This window comes from Squalius cephalus (genome assembly GCF_949319135.1).
Source record: "Squalius cephalus genome assembly, chromosome: 5".
NCBI lineage: Eukaryota > Metazoa > Chordata > Actinopteri > Cypriniformes > Leuciscidae > Squalius > Squalius cephalus.
The window spans coordinates 22,469,476-22,486,996 of NC_137126.1; the positions used below are offsets into that span (position 1 = coordinate 22,469,476).

Consider the following 17,521-nt stretch of genomic DNA (forward strand, 5'->3'; position numbering starts at 1 on the left):
ATAATAAAGAGTGTGTTTGCGTGTGTGTGTGTAATTCTCTACAGAATGTGTAGTCTTTTTCCAGTAATCACAAGTCCTGTATGGGTCAAAAAGTAAGAATCATGTCCCTGTCACTCCTTATTACAAAATAAGTAACATTGTAAAATGTTTTCTCAATGACAAATAATCGACTAGCTTAAAATAAACTGTTTTATACCATGTAAATAATGGATGTCTTTGTGCATTCCTGCAAATGCTGTTTTAATATCCATTTATTTTGTCTGTTTCAAATCCAACACTGTTTTGTATTCAAATTCATTCTCGAATTCATCAAGGACTTGCTAGGGAGAGGGTGTTATTGCTTTATATTCGATAGTCACCATTTTTAATCGCTATAATTTGATTATATGGCTGGAATGTTCTTCTCAGCTATGAGGAGAGAACCAAATATCAAATAACAAACAGTACAAACCCAATAAATGGCATATACCAGTGTATTTGAATGAGAGGCGTTCCAGTAATTGCCTTTAAGCCTAATATAAACGATTCTGTTTTCCTTTTTTTCTGCAGATGTTAATGAATGCGAAAGAAGCCCCTGTAGAAACGGAGGGATCTGCACTGATCTTGTTGCGAACTATACATGTGAATGCCCAGGAGAATATATGGGAAGAAACTGCCAGTACAGTAAGTTCATGTTCTTGTTTTTATGGATGCTTCCTTCCCTGTCCCATTTCTTCTCCCTCAGTCCATCCAGTGGGCTTTGTATTAAGTGAATTTTGTGACAGTTCAGAGCATCTGTTTCACCGAGTCCATGGAGAAGCATGCAAGAGCAGCTGAGAACAGACAGTTATGCCCACACACACAAGACACATTGTGGCAGGGTGAACAGAGACGGGCACGGTGGGTGTGGTGCCATGCCTCGGAGAGGGATTTATTGAAATAAAACCAACATGAACTATTAAAAAGAGATTATTGGAAATATTGTTACATAATGAAAAGTGGCGAGATGTTTTAGCACCTTTTTCGGGACCTGACATGGCTCAAACTCCCAAAAGTTAACTTACCCAATTTCTTCCTAAAACTGCATGTATGAGGGAAGAGACTGAGGCATGCTTGGGAAGTAAAGGCACGACTATTTGATGTGCATTTTACATCTGGAAGACGTATTTTTAAGAGTGCTTGCTCATCTGCAATACGTCTATAGGAAGTTTCCTGTCAGATGTCAAATATACGTTTAGAAGGTGTCAGTTTAACATACATTCTAAATCATTACATCTTAAAGACATCTTCTAAACGTCTATTTGACATCTGACAGGAAACGTCCTATAGACGTATTGCAAATGAGCAAACACTCTTAAAAATACGTCTTCCAGATGTAAAATGCACATCAAATAGTCGGTGCTATCTGGGCAGTGATTGAGTGAAAATGGTGGTTTTACATAAGTCACACTCCTCTCACACTATGCAAACCGGAATCATATATCATTAAACCATCTTTTTTACTTCTGTAGTCAATGCTTGATGTACCAGGCTGATATAAAAGAAACGAAACACTTTGATTTAGGTGTGATCAAACACTTTGAATTTCATTACCTTTCATCACCATTTTAGCTGTATTATGTAAAACATTTATATTGCTGTTTCTGTTTTTTTTATATATATATATATATTATATATATATAAATGGCCAATGAGACCAATAGAAAGATTCAGACAAAAGGAGTGGGACTGATATTTATAGAGAGAGAGAGAGAGAGAGAGAGAGAGAGAGAGAGAGAGAGAGAGAGAGAGAGAGAGAGAGAGAGAGAGAGAGAGAGAGAGAGAGAGAGAGAGAAATGTCATTTGTTCACACTAGATATGCTTTATCACCATGAATCAAAAGGGATATTAATTTTCTCGGAGTTATTTGAGATATTTCAAGACATTTATTAAATAGAGACAAACACCTCTGCCATTCTTGTCACGGTTATTACTTTAAACACCAGCATTTTTATAGAGGATATGCATTGACGTCACTTTCCCGCCGGAACACGCCCCCTCAGCCGGAATGCTGCGTGACTGGATTTAATAGGGAAAACTGTGAAAACTTGAGTAAAACAAACGATTATCAGTTTAAACTAAAGGTTGGTCTTGATATAGTGTTCCTTACAACTTACCACAGATCCAGTGATCCATGGATATTGACATTCAACCAGGAATCGTGTTTCCTGACATATGTGTCTGATTTCGACGCGGGGGAAATACATACAGCAAATTTGCCTGTGAGTGTGAACGCTTTATATAAATACCATACAGGTAGGATTAAATCCGGGTAATCACTTATATCAATGTTATATATATCATCATATCATCCAGCCCTAAAACTTTTATAGTTTTTTGTCAGTGTTTATTTAAAAACATCCAATTATGCAGAATATAATACGGTAAATATTTAATCGATAAGTTGTCAATACAATATATAACAATACAATATATAGGGCATGATTTTACCCCTAAATTCAGCATATTGACACAAAATGACAACTGCAAATCCATCTTTTGCTGCCTTAATACATAATCTGCCCCTGTAATCATAATAGTGTGTGAAAATGATTAAAAGTGCTTGGAAACTGCAGTGATATGTATTTTGCGTTTTGCAAAAATTTGCCACAGGTACTTTTCTCCAATGTGCCGTACTGCTATATTGTCTTAATGGTCAAAGAATCTCCAAGCATCACATCTATAGAATTGCAGAAATTTGTTAAGTCTCTGGGTACGAAAGCCTCAGAAAACAATATCAGTACCTGCATCTCCACAAGTTGTGTGGGAGGGTTCCAAGAAAAATCTGCTTTCATTTATAAACAAACTCCATATTATATACAGTTCATACACTTCTGACAAACAGGGATGAAAAGTACCCCATTCGCACAGTTAAAAATAATGCTGTATATTGAATGTTGTGGGCCTATTTTTCTGCTCGATGTCCTGGACATCTTGTTCAGATACATGGCTTCACAAATTCTATCAAATACCAACAGATACAAAATCGAAACCTAGCCCCCTTTGCTAGAAATCTTATAATGGCCCGTGGTTGGATCTTCCATCATGACAATGATCTAAAACAAACATCAAAATCTACACAAAAATCGGTCACTGGGCACACAATGAAGTTTCTGACATGGCCATCCCAGTTCCCTGACCTGAACCCTATAGAAAACTGAAGAGAAGAAGCACCAACATGGACCTGGGAATCTGAAGGATCTAGAGAGATTCTGTATGGAGGAATTGTCTCTGATCTCTTGCCAGGTGTTCTTCAAACTCATCAGGGATTATTGAAGAAGACTCATAGCTGTTATCTTGGCAAATAGAGAATTTTCCCCCTATTTTCAATTATTTTACTTCAATAAAAAGTTAGATTTTTGTGATTTTTTGGAATAAAAGATCAAGCAATGCAGATTTATTTTCACAGGCTTTTTTTTTTTTTTTTTTGGTTCATATTTACCAAGGGTGCCAATAATTCTGACTATCACTGTGTGTATATAAACAATTAAAATTATTGGGCTGTCAGTTTAATGCATTCATTTGGTGTGATTAATTATATATTTATATATATATAAAAAAACGCAATTAATTTTTTCAATTGTAATTGTGTTAAAAACAGAACAACATAATGGAATAGAATGCTTTCATCTGCAATAGTGAAGTCATTTTCAATTATCTTTTTTGCTCTTCTTGTTATATGTGCACAACAATACACAAATTAACAAATAGTTTGTGCATGGATGATTTTCATTTGAGGGCTTTTTTCTGTGAAAATGTATTCATTGGATTAACTGTGATTAATTTGATTAATCAGGATATTTTCATTAATCCAATTAAAAATTGTATTGACTGAAATACCTGATAATAGCTCCCACACAAACACGGGCAGAAATAAATGCTCTTCCAAACTAAGCCCGAGAAGATGTGTCACAACCTTCCTAGAATGAGTTTGACCAAAGCCCTGTCAGAAAGCCTTCACTCACGTCTTCCCACACTGCTAAAATCGATTGCTGCTAAATTCCCCCAGTCGTTTGACTGACAGTCTCGCTCTATTCATTTCACCTTTTTGTCATGTTGAATCACTGCCACCTCCTTTGCTTTATTATGTGTGGCAAGCTGGCACACTGCAAATCATTTGCATGTTGAAAGTTTAAGGTTCTCCTCACTCACTCAATCTCTGTCTCTCTCTTTAGATTAGGAATGATGTAACCATGTAACTACTTCTTGACAGTAATAATAAAATAAAGAAACAAATAAATCTATTCATTCAAAACCAACCGCAATGGGCTCAAAACGAGTATTTGGATATATAAGTCACATTTGTGTCGTTTCTTAGTTTTTTTTTTTTTCTTTCTTTTTTTTTTGCCACTTACAGTAGTTCTATTTGATGTTATATTATCTATTTCACTGAAATGTCTTTAAAAATGTGGCTTAATTGTCCAAGTACTTTTTGGGGCAACTTTATATTGGGAGTCATCATAAATCACAAGGCAAATTCTATATTATTTTAAGAATGGATTGAATTTGCATATTGGCTTTGCACACATGGTCAAACTGCATGTTCCTGCACAAGAAATCTTTTGCATATAGGCCTAGCTGTGAATAAGCAGAATTTCAATGAAATAGTTTCCTATAATGACAGGACTTCTCACTATTTAAAATGACAAAGCATGCAGCTCCCAGCATATCATCATGCCATACTGATTAGCATAGACAGCTGCTATTGGCTCAAGTGTTGAAGGCATTAATTGAAGTCTGCAGAAGCGTTTTCCCACTGAGAGAAATGTTCTCCCAGTTTGCTTTGACATTTACTTGAGCGCTTGCTTGTACAACACATCTGACATGAACATGTTGTTTGCATGTTTTCAGTTGCCCTCATGTTGACAAAGTTCCTGTGTAAATTGATGGTTACACATTTGTTGTACAAAGTGGCCTTTGCTTTAAATGCTTTAAATGTTTTGAGCAACTAGACTAGTTAAAAACGAAAAACAGAACTTGGTTCTATCCTTTCTATAAACAAATCAATAGACCATTTAATGAAATTAAGTGGATTTAAATAATCTCAGATCATAATATGTTTTTGCTATTAAATTAAATAAACAAGGCATTATTTATTTATTTATTTATTTATTTATTTATTTATTTATTTATTTATTTATTTATTTATTTATTTCAGGAAAAATGTCTGTGATTATACCTTGTAAGACTACTGATTTGTCCAGTGTGCAACTTCAAATAATGAATTCAAATATATAGGCTTTTTTTTTTTTTTTTATATATGTTTTGTATATCTCTGTTCACAATGCATATCATCAATACTAATGTGTACAAAAGGAAATCCAGTCAGAACAATGCCTTGGTAAGAGGCTTGGGCAAAATTGTTTCCAAAATGTAGGAAATTTATACGAAAATTTCTTAGATGGACTGTTGATTATTTAGTTCTATATGCAAGAAATGCATTTCTTGAAATGAAGTCCCCTCTCCGCACCCCAGCCCTGGTCCATAATAAGTATGGAATAACTGATGATGGGCCATTGAATTATTAGAAAACACCCAAGGTGGTAATGCAGCCAGAGACTGTAAGGACATTTGAAATAACTGAAATAATTTGATGCAGTCAAGACATGCCTGGAACATTCCTGGAAAATAACTGCACAACTTAGAACGTCCGTCAGCCAATCAGAATCAAGCATTCAACAGCCCTGTAGTATAATGTTATTTATTAAATACTATGCAATACTACATGTGTATGTTAACATGGGCAATTAATGTGGAAAAATTAAATGCATTCATCTTAATTGCATTTCTTTCAATTTAGAATTGAAATAGAATTTTGCACCCTATTTTGTGAACTCACTAACCTAGCTGGAATTTAAAATGAGGCACAACTGTAAAATTAGGGGCACAACTGTACTTGAAAACTATAGTTTTCAAATTCATGTCAATCCCTGAAATATGATAAATGAATACAAAAAAAAAAAAAAAAAAAAAAAAAAATATATATATATATATATATATATATATATATATATATATATATATATATATATATATATATATATATATATATATATATATATATATATATATATATTGTGTCATGAAAAATAGAAAAAGTTGTCAATGAAAGTCTTCAGTGGTATGAAAGTTCCATTGTGGAAACCGGCACAGTCAGATAATCCATCTCTTGAGAGAACATCCATCTCTTGAGAGAACATCCATCTCTTTCATAAGTTTTGAAATCAATATTTGGCAGCTTATTTATTCCAGAAGGAGCTCCTCATACACATTTATTCTCCATCCAACCATTAGTCAGTATAGAGTGCCAGTGAATTCATGGAGCCAGGGCTGACGCTAAAATTCAGAACAAAAATATTTATGGTTGGATGCTTATTCCCTTGGGCTTAATGAGTGGTCTATAACATGGAGGACCTTAGTGAGCCCAGGACAACCTATGACATTTTTTTTTTTTTTTTTTTTTTATGATTTAGGGTAAAAAATTATGTAAATGCCTTTATGTAGTCTGATTGTGGAAAATCGATTAGACAATTAGCTGTTCAGTAAGGCTTTTGGATAATTAGCACGTGTCCGCAGGGGGGCAGGCACATTTATGTGTGTTGAGAGGGAGTGTGAAAACCCCCCCAAAAAACCCAACACATTTTGTCCAGCAAGGAGCCATAGAATGACTAATCTTAAAAGCAACACAATATTAAAAGGGATCCTTGTGAAGATTCTCAACATGTGTTCTTGGCTTGCCTCATGCAGAGAGATATACAAATCTGAATAAAGTTCTGAAGACCTATTTAAATAAATAAATGATATATTGTCAAAGGACCTTTTCAATACAAATTACAGATGGGAAATCCAGAGTGTGATAGATTCAGTAGAATAAAATTACATGTACTTAACAGGAATTGGCAAATTGGAATATGGAAGCATTATTCAGAAACCTCAGCAGGACATTACAGTCGAAAACTGAAACCTTTACCTGCTATAAATGGGAATCACATAATAAATGTTCATTTTAAGAGCATGTGAGTGCCGGTTTCTGAGGTTAAATTTTGGGGTAGCCTAATACTTCAACCTTGAAACTCCAGTTTTAAAGATATAAAAAAAGTAAAACATAATCTAATAACTGAATAATCAAAACTGTATCCATTTAAATTTTGACAAGGAGGAGCTTATTCCTTCCTCATTAGCACAAGAACCAAAGATTGAAGTGGCCTTCAACTCAATTTATAGATTATATAGGTCTGGAGTGAAATGTCTGAACTGTCAAACCACTGTGCCTGTAGCATTAGTGATGGCCACTGTGTGTTGGGCTGCTGATGAATGCTTGAAGGTCAGTATAGAAGAGCTGCACGCTGCTGCTGCTGGTGGGCAACTCATTCAAGATGGTAGATCACACATCGAGCAGTGTGTCATCGCAAGTCACAACACTGCCAGAGAGAAAATCTGAACGAAAGGGATCCGCTGATGCTCATACAATGATAGACAGAATATCTCTGGGAAATGCTGCCAGTAGTCCTTATGCTTCACAATATGTAAGCCGAACTGAATGTTGTGTGTGAGTGTTAATAGGACTAATCCAGTGGTGGTTCACATGTTTGGTTTTTTTTTTTCTTCACTAAATCTTTAATTTTTCATTCATTGGAACACAAAAGGAGATGGACAAGGGATGGGAGAACGGTGATTGTAACGGTAAAGCTTTAAAAATAGTCCATACGTTATGATTCAAGGATCAAATGCTATGTCGTTATACACAGAAAATCCTCCTATCCTTCATTCAAATCTGTATTAATGCAGCCATTCAGAAATTGTATTGAAAATACATTTTAAATTCCAAATCAATTCTTAAATGTAAACTGACGTGGCAAATAGGATGCATAATTGCTCTTTGAATCGAAGTAGGATATAATTTAAAAGAAGATTTAAAATAAATTGAAACTGTAATTTTTCAACTTTAAAAACACAGTTTGTCAGAACAGACTTCTCAATGGTCTGACAAATTTTGTCTATTCACACTAAGTGCAAATTGCCAGCCTTCTTGGCAGACGCTACTTACGCTAACTCCGCCCACTGACGCATGGTTGGACCAGACGAAATTGCAGAAGACGCTGGATTGTCAACAGTATAAATAGTGTAGGGGTGAGGTGTGTGGTAGAAAGTTTTGACCCGAGTTCGAATCAGCCTTTTTCTGAACTCGCTCTACCCCTTTTCCCATCTCATATCAGATCAGAAAGGCATTTATTTTCAATAAAAATTAAGAATATATTCAAAAAGTGGAAATAAAGTGTCTAACATGTGTTTAATAATAAAGTGTTTACGGTGAGGGTTAGGGGTAGGTGTAGGGAGGGCTTTATTGACCCAATAAGGTGGCATCCATTTAATAATTTTAATAAACCATTTACACTCTGCTATTATTGCATACCACAACACTAAGGTGCAAATTGTCACAATAATGTTTGTTGAGTGCACTTATTCAATACCACAATGCACTGCAATAATGAGTGTACAACCAATTTACGCTCAGCAGCTGTCCAAATTCGCTCACTCCTTTTCATTCCCTCCTTCAAGTGAACAGTATTAGTGGACTAACGTAGGGAAATGTAAATGAGGGTTTAGGGGGCGATTTCAGATTCAGTCTTTGTGTTTTGTCATTGTCTTCCTTAATCATTGATTTGTTGTCACGGACACTAATTATGTTCAGCTGTGCACTCATCAATCACCATCATTATCACCTATGTTCGGTTCTGTTTCAGTTTAGTGGCAGGTGTCTTCTATCTTGGATGGGTTGTATGTTACTCTGTGTCTGTTGGATTTTTTAAATATTACCTATTTGCCTTAATCTTCATCTTCATCTTTGTGTGTTTATACAACCTCCCCTGTGACACAGATAGTAGGCCCTATTTGACATTATTTATAAGCAGGGCTTGCTTGACATAATTTTTTTTGCTCACCAGCCACTGTGGCTAGGGGGTTTACAATTTGGACACCGATACCATTGGGGAATAACTACCATATAGTTAGGTTATAGATTATAGTTATAGATTTTTAATAGTATCTCATAATTTGGCAGCCGGTATATTAGGCTGCTGTCACTTTAATGCTGCGTTCACACCAAACGCGAATATGCGTCTGGCGCGAGTGATTTCAATGTTAAGTCAATGGTAAGACGCGTTTACGCGCGTCTGGAGATCTTGCGGCGCGAATGAGGCGTTTAGCGCGGCGCGGTAGACGCGAATTCGCCTCATTCGCGCGTCTAGTTCGCGCGAATGACGCGAATTGAGCGTTTGGCGCGATACGCGCGTTAAGCGCGAATTGTGCTTTTTGTGCATTCACGCGTTTGACGCGAATTCGCGTCTGCCGCCCGAGTTGAAAAATCTGAACTTCTGCGTCAATTCGCGCCGCGTTAACCAATCAGGAGCCTGCTTGCTGCTGTCACATGGTGAACTGACAGTTTATAATGTTATTTTATGTTTGGCCTCAATACATTTTGTAATATGACTAAAATGCACAACAAAGCAAATAATCTTTCACATAAAAACTCGATTTCAATATATGAGAGATACTCATTTTGTATTGAATGCTATTTATTCCATATTCTAGATTATATGAAACTTTATTAATCTAATGTAAAGACAATAAACACAATTTTTCAAAAAATCACAGGACAGGTTTCACTTTTGGAGGCTGGCTCCATTTATTATCAAAACAAAAATAAATTACAGATTAGGTGCATGAGAGGGTGAACCTCGCACCGGGCTGTACAGCGCGGGCTCGTCATGCAGAGACCACTCGAGGCCGAGGCTTTATACGGCCTACGCTGTCCTCGTCAGCGTCCTCACCGTTAGGTCCACCAAACCTACCTCCTGAAGCAAATTGTGAAACTCCTGAAACCCTCCGGAGGGTTTGGTGGACCCGAGTACTGCGACGATGTCCCCTACGCTGCTGTTTCTGCTCTCCAGAGCATATACGAGCGGTGACTCTCTCGATTAAAGCTATTGCTAATGCTCGATAAACATCTAAAAAAGATGGCCGCCAACAGGTTTCGAAACTTTCGCCCCCGGGCTTCGCCTTTGACGCGCGTGACGCGCGTAAATTTCGCTTCAAACTTTTGATTTTACGCGCGTCAATTTCGCTCTTGACGCGCGAATGCACACAAAGTGGTCACGCGTATAACTAGACGCGGCAGGCGCGAATTTTTACGCAGATTCGCGTTTGGTGTGAACGCAGCATTAGACCTGACGCACGGACCCATTATACTGTTTTACTTAGCCAATGTACTTGTCTTTATGTGCACGCACTTTGGGTGTGAGCACAAAATCTGCGAGAATGAGAACAATTATGCTCAATACGCGCAATCCCTCGCCGGAAGCTCAAGCCCTGTACCACCAACAATATTCATCCGGAGCAAATTAAACGAGTGAGTAAAGGGTTTGTGTGTCAACTCGCTGTCGGAGAGCTTAGAGAACGAGAACGCGCAGCTGGTATCTTGTGTATCTATTCTGCGGAAGAGTTTCAGATATTTCAATATGGATATATATCGAAAAATCATTATTACTGACAACATTAGATTGCACTTGGTTTATTATTTCAGATGCCTTTTTAAAAGACTAGAATTAAAAAAATGTATATTATATAAAATTCAACCCGCTGAAGTGGCTAGTAGACTGCGTTACACGCCAACGCTGAAATCCGCTGCTATACTATACTATATCGCTATTTGCACTTAGTGTTTTTGTAATATGGATTCTTTTCTCATCCAATTTTTTGAAGATGGCACTGCCTTCCTTGCCTCCTCAATGGAAACAGCCATGATAGTCGGACGGACGGACAGATATATATTACAGAAGTCCTATAATATTGTACTTGCAGTCTACATTGGGCTTAAATTAATACCCCACAGAGAAACAACAGATCCACAATGATAAAAGAGCTGTATGGCGTTCGTGAAACATATCTCTTTGATGTTAAAATTGTGAAAATAAGAAAATTGCATGGCAAGAGAGAGGATAAGTTTTGAGTTTTCTTTTCTTTTTTTTTTTGGACATAATTGAACTCTGAATCCACGGATTCTCAGCGAACAGAAATCTGTTGTCACTGTAGGTGTCAAAAGTTTACTCTTGTGATGTGCCTGTTCTTTGATTCCACAAAAAACTGTCTTTGTGATTGAGGGATGAAAAGGGAAGTGGCAAAACAGAAACTTCTGACTCCTTCAAACAGCACCAGGCAATTGAGATGAATCAATCGGGAGCTATGGAGTGCCAAGCCGGGTAAATATTAGTATTGAGCACCTGGGATAAAGAAAAAGCACCTGAAATGTCAAAGCCCAAATTGAATTGAAGATGTATATCAACACTATGGCCTATGTGCATTTCCCAACAATCAGACCACCAGTAGGAACGTATTTGCTATGCGGGAGAAGAAGGATTCTAAAAAATATATTAATAAATGTATTTGTAGGGTTACAACCCCGGCAACATTGTTAAATTACACAGAAATGGAGTGGAAAATGAGGGCACGTTTGTTGATATGGTGTGGTGATGCTATGCATTCAGAACAGACAGTAAGGCGATGGACATTTTAGATTATACAGCAGAACACCAGATGTCATCATACTCATTTAATCATCTTATTGTTTGTTTTTTTACAAAAGTTTTAATCAGACGGGGAGCTGGAACACTGTTTTTATCTTGTGTAGTAGTAAGGTGGTAGGTTCCAAACTGACAGATTCACAAATGACAGAAAAGGCAATAGAGATGTGCTGATGACTCAAAAATCTATATTAATTGTAATAGATAGATAGATAGATAGATAGATAGATATGATGCATTTCTAAAGATTTAATCTGAATTCTTTTCTCCACATGGATATCAATTTCAGCTGCTGTTATAAATATTCAGTGGTTTCTGTTATGGACAGAAGTTCAGCTTAAAGGTTCTGATGGTAATTTCATGATTTACACCCCTCGACCTTTTGCTCTCAGTCATAACCTCATTCGTCCATTTCAGATGGATGTAGTCAGATTTATGCAGTAGTTCTTCGAGACAAACTTTGTAATGCTTAAATGTCTTTCAGCCATATGTTAAGAAATTAACAGTTTTTGAACGAGTCAGCCACATAGATGGGTCTGCATCCTGTTCATCTTTGAAAAAGTTTGCTTTTATTTATTTTTCTTTCTGGGAAACAGTATAGGTTTTCTATCAGCAGGCGTGCTATGTTTCCCACAACACTGCATTTTTTTTATTTTTTTATTCTGTCATTGTATTTTTTTTTTTTTTGGTCTTTGGAAACACATGCAGAAATGTTGTTTTCCTCCACAGTTTGGTTTTAATTTTCTGTTTTGGTCTTGCATGCGTATTAATGTTACTGTAATGTACACAATGCCCCTGCTGGACAGCACATGCCAGCAGAAAATAGCAGAGAAAAAGAAGCAAAGAAAGGGCTTGAATAATTGAATCATCCTCATAGCCCTTAAGAGGGGAGGTAATGGAGGGATGTCTTTGTACATCTCGATGTTAAGTAAACAAACTCACAAACATCCTCTCTTTCCCAGAAGGCTTGGAGGAAGTTCATGTTAAGGATGATGATTCAGCGTTCCGGTATTGATTTGGTAGATGGGTGACTAATTACTGGAACCTTTTTAAATGGAAACGGACAAGGTTCAGTTGCAAGTTGCATAAAGAGGGATGTTTGATGTAAGGATGTAAGGACTAAAGATGCTCTGAGTGTCTTAGTAATTCCACTGGGAGAAAAAGAGAGAGATGCAGAGATTTATTTATATTTTTTTGTGAAATAAATTAATGCTTCTATTTAGCAAGGATGCAATTGATATTAGAATGTTAAACAGTAAATATATTTAGAATGTTACAGAAGATTCATATCTCAAATAAATGCTGTTCAACTTTCTATTCATCACAGAATACTGAAAAAAAAAATATATCAGCACAATTTTCAACATCGATAATAAGAAATGCAAATTAGCACATTAGAATGATTTCTGAAGGATCATGTGACACTGAAGACTGGAGTAATGATGCTGAAAATTAAGCTTTGCCGTCACATGATTAAATTACATTTTAAGATATATTTATTTTGTTAGTTAATGATGACCTAGTTAATGATTTATTTTGTTAGTTAATGATGACCCGGATTAAAAAAGAGCCATTGGCTAAATCTAGTGCAAATGCTTTAAATGGAAATATTTATGTTGAATATTGTACATGGTCCCTTTTCAATTCTCACTATTAACTAGTTGCTTATTAGCATGCATATTGATATTGGCTGTTTAAGAGTACTTATAAAGCACATAATGGCTTATTCTGCGTGACCATAATACCTTAATCCTACCCATACCTAAACTTAACAACTACCTTACTAACTTTTAATAGGCAGTAATTAGCAGTGTATTGAGGCAAAAGTCGTAGTTAATAGTTTGTTAATTGTGATAATTGGACACTAATCTAAAGTGTGACCAAATAAATAAACAAAATAAACTAAATTGCAATAATATTGCTGTATTTTGATCACATAAATGCAACCTTGGTGAGGATAAGAGACTTCTTAAAAAAAAAAAAAACACTATATATATATATATATATATATATATATATATATATATATATATATATATATATATATATATATATATATATATATATATATATATATATTAGGGCTGGGAATCGATAAAAAGAAATTAGCTAATTAATTGCACAATTTGCTGTAATTAATTGCAATTAATTGCATTTCCCCCAAGCTTGTAATCATCAATATTTAAACTTAGAATCACATAAAATAGCCCTATATTAAAAATATTATTAAACATCAATATATCAATATATTATTCTTTTTCAATAATCAATCAACATAATCAATTTAACAGATTTTTTTTTTTTTTTTTGTACTAATTATCAAAATAAAATATTGTCCTACAAAGCTATTATTACCAGAGCATGTGATCAGAGCAGGTCATTTTACCATTGTTGCCCAGCATGACTATACCAGCTCAGTAGGGCTATTGCAAACAGAAGTTTACTACAGAGAAATTTCACGTTATTTGAGCGGACTTTACTTTTCCAGTGCGCGATCGGTACATGATTGGAGCGTTTGGGCCGTGAGCAACAGAGCAGAACGCGCAGCGCAAACATGGAGCGGAACATTGAGCAAAGAGCACAGCGCGCCGACACACACACAACACGGAACGGAGAGCGCGGCCCACACACAGAGCGGAAAAAACCCGCTCGTGAAACCTGATCGTAGAACACGGATGGGCGGCATATATTCGGCTTATATTTTCGGCCTTTTTTCTCTTTCGGTCAAAAACTCTTTCGGCCAAAAAAAAAAAAGGCATTCGGCGGCCGAAAATTCAATGCATCCAGCTTCAAAACCAACTGGAATAGTATTTGAATTCAGCTTTGCTAATTGTACACAACATCTTTGTTTTGTCAAACGCGCCATCAGGCAACTTTTTAAATGCAAACATTCCTCCTAAAACTCCATCCTTGTACTTCTCCATCATGACAGGGTGACTTGGTCTGGTACACTTGCAATAGCAGCCGCAACAGAAAGTCATTAAAACGAGGCAAAAAAAAAAAAAAAAGTGCTGCGTTAATTGCTTTATTTTTTTTAACGCGTTAAACATCTAATTCCCCCAGCCCTAATATATATATATATATATATATATATATATATGTATGTGTGTGTGTGTGTGTGTGTGTGTGTGTGTGTGTGTGTGTGTGTGTATGTATATGTATATCAAAGCATTGTTTTGTTAGATTTCTTCCATTCCAGATAGGGCGTCCTGAAACTTAGTGATCAGGCAGTTCAGAATTGAATATTGTTTATATAATTTTTTAAAGATCCTTTTTTTTATGTAAACTACTTTGAATTACCATTGTGAAACATGCTATATAAATGCCTTGCCTTGCCTTTTGTTTTGACTAACAGTGGAATTTGACCCAATAAACCCATTTGACTCTTTTAAAAAGAATTTCCTACTTCACAGATCCACCATAATGTGATACTTGATACTGTACATGCATATGTTTTCAGCTCCATGTTTTAAACTCTGTGTTCTTCTCTTTAATAGACTTTTAAAGAATATAATACCCAGTTGTAAAACATGAGCAATTCAGTTTTAGCATTGAAAGTGTGCACATTTTATGTAAGACAATTAAAAACAGAAGCTGTAGTTAAAGCTCCTTTGTTGTTGAGGTCATTGGCAATGCTTCAACTTTGAAAGATTTGAGTATGTGACAGATGAAAGAGAGAGGATGGAAAAAAAAAATCTAAAAGTAATGTTTTGAACCAAAAATAAACACTGTTTCTGAGTCTTTCTGACACTTGTAGAATATCTAATTCCATTACATTTTCACGGAAGTCATGCATGTCCAATGAAATGTTCACACAGCTGAGATATTTAAGCACAATCAAGCGTACAGCCTGTGAAAACACCAAGCTGACTTTGAAAGTTAGAGACATGCTCCTGAAAGACTGTTTTTGGAAGAGAGCTTTGAGGATCCAACATATACCTTCACATAAAACTTATGATGTGCCAATAACAATTTTGTACTAAGATACATGATGCACTGTCTGTACACTGTATGTCTAACCTCTCCATTCATGGGTTGTTTCTGTGTATTGAGCAGAATGTTCCGGTCCACTGGGCATGGAGGGTGGAATCATCTCTAACCAGCAGATAACGGCCTCCTCCACTCACCGAGCTCTCTTCGGCCTCCAGAAATGGTACCCCTACTTTGCCCGGCTGAATAAGAAGGGTCTTGTGAACGCCTGGACCGCAGCCGAGAATGACAGATGGCCCTGGATTCAGGTAACAGATTGACATGGGCATTAAGTATGGAAATCTATCAACAGTGAATTAACCTGTTGTTGGCAGGAATGTTCTCTTCCTGTCGGCATTTGTTTATCTGAAAATTATGATCATTGGTAGACTCTGTTTTTTGTTGTATGTTTGCCTTGATAGTTTTTGTTCCATAGACAAGACAGCTTTTTAGGTTTAAAGCTACTCTGTTTGTGGAAAATTATATTCCAATTTATTTTGCTTTATTGACATGGCATAATTTAGTGCATACTGTATTGCCAAAGCACTGCAGAATATATAAAGCAATATAAAAATAAACAAATAATGTTATATAATAACACCAGTCAATATAACAGTTAAAGGGATAGTTCACCCAAAGATGATGTCATCATTTACTCACCCTCAAGTTGTTCTAAACCGGTATGAGTTTCTTTCTTCTGTTGAACACAAAAGAAGATATTTTGAAGAATGTTTGTAATCAAAGTTGATGGACCACTGACTTCCATAGAGGACAAAAAAAAAAATACTATGGAACTGAGTAGGGTCCATCAACAGTCTGGTTACAGACATTCTTAAAAATATCTACTTTTGTGTTCAACAGGAGAAAGAAACTCATACATGTTTGAAACAACTTGAGAGTGAGTAAATGATGACAAATAGTGTTCAGTTCACTTAAAAAAAAATAGTAAACCCGTTGTCTTCAAATTCTTAAGTAAATAAACGTAATGCTTAATTCAAAAAATTAAGTTATGTGAACTTGACAAACCACATTACTTTTTTTTTTTTGATTAAACATGAAGTTTATTTACTTAATAATTTTAAGGCAACGGGTTTCCTGAATTTTTTTAAGTTAAAGCTCCAATATGTAACAATTTTGTAATAAAATTTCCGAAAATAACTTGCACAGTGTGATATATTTCCTCCAGTTGTGTACTTACAATATCTCAAAAGTCTCCAAAGATTTTTTATTTCAGAGAAATTCCGATTTTAAATAACTGTCCGTCCCGGAAAAGAAATGTCGCCTCTCAGTGACGCAATGTCCGCACTATCCTTTTTTTCCGGTGTGGACCATGTGATATTCCACCATACCAGGATATCGCATGGTCACATGCGTAAGTTGTGGTTATAGCGTTATAGTAGACTGTATGGTTATAGCTGTTATGGATCACGATTACTCTTTGGCGAGTATTGAAGTGCCAACAAAACGAAAGCGTCCATATTCGGATACACGCAGACTGTGTGACAAACGGAGGAATAAAACTCGGATAAATATCGGACAGGCGTTTTCGAGATGGAGAGAGCTGCGCGACAATCTTGGACTTGACAGAGACTCTGCTCCCGCGAGTGTATTGATAGACAGGTAAGCAAATCAATTTTTTTTGTATTGTACAAGTAACGTAATAGTTACAGTAAAGATGATTTTAATAGATATGAATTACACCACATGCCTGTAATAATATAGCATAACATTTCACGTTCCTTGCAGTTCATAATTATGATGACATAAAATAATACGATCAGACATACAGGTAATACAAAAACGAATAAATTACCTCATCCGTGATCATGATTCATTAATTCTATTTAGATGCATCGCTAGATGGTGAAAACGCATTAAAAACTACATATCCCATCGTCACCTCCTTCATAGCGTCATCAAGCTTCGCCTTTGTTATTGTTGGAAACTGCGCCCTC

The 17,521-nt window shown here is 35.9% G+C and overlaps 1 protein-coding gene across 3 annotated transcripts in view; it reads left to right on the plus strand.

The window, feature by feature from the left end:
• edil3a (EGF-like repeats and discoidin I-like domains 3a) overlaps positions 1–17,521 on the plus strand; it is a 205,158-nt gene that overhangs the window by 117,854 nt on the left and 69,783 nt on the right. For all 3 annotated transcript variants that reach the window (XM_079872935.1, XM_079872936.1, XM_079872937.1), the window contains 2 exons: positions 550–663; positions 15,654–15,835. In XM_079872935.1, the coding sequence (XP_079729061.1) occupies positions 550–663; positions 15,654–15,835 (296 nt within the window). The remainder of the gene's footprint in view (positions 1–549; positions 664–15,653; positions 15,836–17,521) is intronic.